A 5,961-nucleotide genomic window follows, 5' to 3' on the forward strand; every position below is an offset into this window, starting at 1 on the left:
CAACGAACACAGTTCAAATAGTTCTGCACTAAAACAAACAAGTAGGGGTCGAGCGTGACTCATAGTGGTCAGCGTGTTCGGAATGCAAGCCCGAAAGTTGTAGCTTTCCGTGATATGTTATTCTACAAAACAACGACAACATTAAAAGTTTTTAATACAGCATATTTGTTTACCATCTAAGCTTGTTTTATGTTGTCTAATATGACTCTTATTTCATTATCTAGGTTTTTTCTTATTAACTGTGCATATTAATTGTATTTTGTTGTTGTTGTTTTTCGAAAATTTTCCATTTTTTTATATGACTTATAGATTACGATTACAAATTAAAACAAAAAAGATATAATTAAACGTTAAGTGGATCTGGGAATTCGTAACGAAAATCAATTTGAAGTATGACAATGGCATAAAATTAGGAAAATCATATGCAAATACGAAATCATGGTAAGATAAACTTAAAATGCAAAAGATAAGACAGAACAAAAAACTTTATTTTTAAAGAAAAATTTAAATATTAAAAAGAAACTGACATTAGAAAACATTTAGAAAACGACTCAGGCGCATTGTTACACATCTAACATAAAGTAAAAAAAAATTAATTAAAAAGTCACAAAATTACAACTTTAACTATAAATTATCTTCAAATGTAAAGAGCACAAATTATATACTTTGACAATGTAAGTCAAAGTTATTGTATTTCCCTTATAAAACGCTTTTATTATAGTGGTCTTAAGTTTTGACATATTGAAAACTCATTCGGGAATTTCACTGTTATGCCAATTAACGTTCAACTTTCACTCATGTTTGTTAGCATCGTCAAAAGATGGAGTAACAAAATCTATATTTTCAATCCAGTAAAGTGACATATTTAGCAAAGGATGACCAACCAGACGCTAGCATTTTATTCAATAAGCCAATGAAATAAGGTATAACAATCTATCTTGTAACTCATTCATGCAGGCGGAAGAAAGTCGTAGCATCCTTCTTGTTTAAATGATATGGTTTTCTAAACTGTTACATAACAATAGGACGTTCTAGGTAATATATTATGAGAAATCTATTATGTGTATTATTATATGGAATAGCATTGGTCCTTATTACAGGGAATACTCTAGAAATGAAAAATAAATGTGCTATTTGAAAGAAGCTGTTTCTAAATTCTCCCAACTTGAATATTGCATAGTCCGATCTTAGCAGCCATATTTATAATACGAGCCATTTTGTTTTGGTGTGTTTTAGATGGTTGGTTATTAATATTTTCGGTCGTAAATATACTCTTGATTGTAGCTGATGACTGGCGTGAAATGGGCATATGACAAGGAGATATATAAATTGAGTTCTGTTTATAAGTTATTGTTTTTAATTGATTGGAGTCTTTTGCTGACACCTAGTTTCAAATTGTGTAATTTTTTGAATGAGGATTTTCACAACGCAGGTTGTGTATGTTCAGCCGGAAACCGCGGGCTCAAACGTCGTCCCTCGGGAGTATCTTAGTTAGGCCTAGTGGGGCCTATGGTTTCAGTGTTAACTGTTTCGAAACCTGAAATAGATGCAAGATTATGTCATTCAGACTCAATTATTAACTTAACGTTGTGTTCGTTCAGATATTATCTAGGTAAGTTAAAATACAATATCGTAGAACAAGTTTATAACTATAACTATTAGCATGTTAATGTTATTAGTGTTAGAGTTTACACCTATCAAATTCAGAAACAAGTTTGTCATAACATTAACAACGTAGATAAAAATCGCCTGTTTGTTACCCAATTTTAACTTTTAAATTTTATGGATTTTTTTTTTGTTCACCATTTTGGATTATATCGATATTTATGATATTGAAAAACTTTGTTTAGATTAATTTGTAGAATTTAATGAGACTAAAAGTAAAACGAATATTAAAAGGCCTAGAGTTAATAAAACAGAAATAATTTATTAAAGATTTGTTTTGTTTGACATTTGGTAAATTTCGTTGACTCGTTATCAAACTTTGCTTTGTATTTGATGAATAGTAAAAATTACTGATAAAGCAATACTGTTTAATTACATAATGTTGTAACTTAAATGTGCTTAATAAAAATCGTTATCATAGTTCTACATGTGATACTGAAAGTAAATCAAACTTTTGGGCATGTTTGTATATACACGGTCATGTTCTAACTTCTAATCAGTCATGTGTGAAATGTGTGATTCAACATATTTTATTGACTATTTTATTTAAAAGTTTTAGAGTTTGAAATAATATATAGAGTTTTGCTACTAGAAAAAAATTAAAATAAGTGAGCAGTTTTTGTTCTTCTTTGCTTCTTTTTGCTTTCGTTGCTACACAAAATAATTTCAAAAACTGGAATATATGACAAACTCTTTTCCTTTATTGACATATTCTGTGTATAATAATGATATTAAATTTTAATATTTATTAATCCCTTACTAATAATATAATGAGTAGTGTATTTTATCTAATGCAATTATTTCAAGTTTCACCCTGTATTTCGTACAGACAGTTTGCATAAGTAATTTAGTGTTATTAAATATGTATATTGTGAACTTAATCAGAGAGAAGGCCAGATACTCTTGATGTAATGAATTATTAAATTGTAAGATACAGAGAGACAAATGTTAAAGGATATGTATGATCTAGTGATAACTGTCAAATTAGCCATCTGTTAGTGTATATGCTAGTTTAATATAAATCTGGTACATGCAATTGCATAATTAGGTCCAGACTATAGGTTTTATTTATTTTCAATTTTCAATAATAAAATATTGTAATAATATGTTTAAAATATACACATAAAAAACAAAACAAAAAAGACCTTCAGTTGATCCATGTCATGATTTAAAGAAATATTGTTGACATTATTAGTGTTAAACTGCAGGATCTGCAAGTTTTTTGTAACTTCTCAAGTAGGTTGCCAAGTTGTCTTTCCATTTAAAGAAGCATTGAGCTACTAGAATGGTGCTTGGGATGGAGGAGTTGTCATATGAGGAAAGGTTAAGATCTCTGAAATGGTTTTCTCTTGCAAAAAAAAAATAATTAGAGGGGATCTGATTGAGGTGTTTAAGATTGCTAAGGGAATTGATAGTGTTGATGCATCTTTTTTTTTCCATACTTAATGGTGGGAATGGTAGGTCTAGGGGACACAAATATAAATTTTGACAGGATAGGAGTCATCTTCAGCAGAAACAGTTTTATTTTTTTAATAGGGTGATTGGCCTTTCAAATGGGTTGCCTTCTGATTTGGTAGAGTCAGAAAATTTAAGTGAGCTTAAAAGAAAATGTAATAAGTATATGAATGATAAGAGCTGGTTTTGAGGTTTTTTGATTATTATTTTTTGTTTAATAGATTTAGCTTAGTTTAGAGGATGGGATAGCCTAGATGGACCAGTAGGTCCCTTATTGCCCCTAATCATTATGTTATGTTAATAATTACAAATTAAGTTCTTGAAGCTTTGATCATTTCTCTAAAATTGAAATATGATGATTTAATGGTCTTTTATTATTGTTAAGTTTTAAGATTTGTATACATTGTATTGGTCGTTGCTTGTTAATTTTGTACCCTGAATATTTTGGTTTGATTTTAAACTAAACCAATAAAAAGAAATATGCATTTTATTGGATGTTGTAGAAAATCAAAGATCTAATAGTTGTGCAGCTTTAGTTTTTGATCAGATATATTTTGATTTGGTTATTAAGTATAGGGAAAGTAGAAAGATGCATAGTGTTGTATCATACATATCAATCAGATAAACATCACTATCCCGTTAAAAATTAAGATCTAATTGATGTATCATACACATCAATTAGATCTTAATTTTTAATGGGATAGTGATGTTTCTTAAAGAAACATATTACAATTATAAGACTTAATTTAACAAGTCTAGAAAATTATGTCTCAACTAGACCCTTGACTCACAGTCTCATATGAAGATTGGAATCCCAAACAAACAACTCCTTATTCTGACTATTGCTATAGGATGTTTATTTCAGTTTTAGTCTTTTCATTATGAATCTAACAAAAGTGTAAGAGATAGTACTGCTAATAAAACAGGTTTTAGTTTAATGATCCTGGTTTTACAAATATTTTATTTCTGATGATTAATTAGCTGTGATAGGATGATAAAAAGATTATTAAGTAAAAGATTATGGTTTAAAAAAAGCTATTTGGTTAATTTTTTAGGGGTATGTTAGTGTAACTAAAGGTGAAGCAATAGTTATGCACTTGTTTATATTAGTTCCACATATAGATCTTAACTGTGGTATTAGTTTACATAATACAAATGAGCTTTCTGACTTTTACATATATATGTGACTTTTTTTTTTTTCATTTCAGAAAAACATTTTTAGTATAGGTCTTTAAAATAGTGTTCTGTTGGAGCTGACCATTTGCATTTTTACTACATATACCCAGCCCTACTTTAGAAAATGGATGTTGGTTAAAGGACTGTTTAATTTAAAGTACTGACTGGAGAGATATTTCAAACTATAGTACTACAGAGAAAGATGGCTTGTAGAACAGTGTGTTTGACTTGCTCTTCATCATGAAGGACGCTGAAGCAATAAGTGATGGCAATTTGGTGGAGATGGGAAGTAATGGTAATGCTGGGCGTCCACAACCAAATCCTACAAGGTGGATACTAGAAGCTATAAATAAAATCAAGTACCAGAAGCAACGGCCTTCCATTGATAGGATCTGCAGTGCTGTTCGACAGAATAATAAAGTAAGCAGAGACTTTATTGTGGAACAGTTGGAATTGGCTGTTGTTGAGGGTACAGTGCTTAAGGTAATGTGGAGTTTTTTGTACTTCTATAATTTATTAGTTATTTTAATAAGAGAATTAGAAATCTGTAGACTTGTTTTTGGTTTGCTGTAGAAGAACTGAAAGTGTTTGTAATTATTAGGAATCGGTAATTTTCCTATAAGTTTATCATTTAAGCAATGGAACAGGAAGGTTGGTAATAAAAGCTTTGAATAATGTGTTTATGGTTTAAATTCACCTGAACTTTCAATGGTTGTGTGTGTGTGTGTGTGTGTGTGTGTGAGAGAGAGAGAGAAGACATTATTTGTCTTGATGCCATATGTGTGATTGAATAGCCATTTGTCACTTGACTCATTCTAATATTTGTATTGTTTAGGTTGAATTTTTGAAAACATAACCTCCACCCACCTTCGGTTGCAAAAGCAATTAGTAGATTGACTTTTTGTTTATATTTTCAGAATGACATTCTATTTGATTTCAAGTTCTTGTGATTTTTTTAGGTGTATAACAAGGGACTATGCTCTTATAAAGACCCAGCAGGAAATTCTCAGGTGAAAACCCCTTCTAAAAGGATAACAAAGGCAACAGATCTAGTGAAATTACTACAGAAAGTAATCAGAGACCTGGGAGATCCTGGAGGATCAACTTTGTGGTCCATAGAAAAACATGTGAAGCAGACTTACATTTTCGACAACTCTTCTGAGTTGGATCTCAGAAAACAGCTTAGGTTTGCTGTCAAAAGAGCTCTGGCTAGTGGTCGACTGCTTCAAGAAGGTCGATTTTACAAGGTTGGTAGAGTAGGAGGAACAAGCCTTGCAGATATTGATACTCCTGATACTACTTTGAGCAGCAGAAGTAACAAGAACTTGTCTTTAGAAGCCTCATTATTTAAAGTGAGTAGAAAAAATCTATAGTTCTTGTTGTTGTTTTTTACGTCAGTAGCTGATGATAAGACTGCATTTGGAAGCTATACAGAATTTGACAAAACGAGACAATCTATTCCTTTTGCATGTAATGGTTTATAGTTGAAGATACATCTTGCTTTAGGCATTCAACAGTTCTGTCAAAAATGGGGAACACTATAACAACATTGATAGTGTAAGTTAAATATTTTAAATTTGTTTTATTTAATACTTGTATGAAATTCCAGTTTTATGGCTTGTAGGGAACTAAGTGGTTGAGAATTCATTATTTAAATTCTTTAAC

The 5,961-nt window shown here is 30.4% G+C and overlaps 1 protein-coding gene across 2 annotated transcripts in view; it reads left to right on the top strand.

Annotated features, from left to right (window-relative positions):
- Positions 1 to 926: 926 nt before the first annotated feature.
- The window catches only part of LOC106462680 (histone acetyltransferase KAT6B-like), an 87,870-nt gene continuing 82,835 nt past the window's right edge, over positions 927 to 5,961 (top strand). The window contains exons 1-3 of one of the 2 annotated variants that reach the window (XM_022390007.1): positions 927 to 1,035; positions 4,329 to 4,779; positions 5,256 to 5,648. In XM_022390007.1, the coding sequence (XP_022245715.1) occupies positions 4,537 to 4,779; positions 5,256 to 5,648 (636 nt within the window). In that variant the 5' untranslated portion in view covers positions 927 to 1,035; positions 4,329 to 4,536. Of the gene's footprint in view, positions 1,036 to 1,078; positions 1,613 to 4,328; positions 4,780 to 5,255; positions 5,649 to 5,961 lie in introns of those variants that run through there. The other variant, XM_022390006.1, reaches the window with a different exon arrangement.

The sequence above is a fragment of the Limulus polyphemus genome, unplaced genomic scaffold (genome assembly GCF_000517525.1).
Source record: "Limulus polyphemus unplaced genomic scaffold, Limulus_polyphemus-2.1.2 Scaffold1224, whole genome shotgun sequence".
Classification (NCBI taxonomy): domain Eukaryota; kingdom Metazoa; phylum Arthropoda; class Merostomata; order Xiphosura; family Limulidae; genus Limulus; species Limulus polyphemus.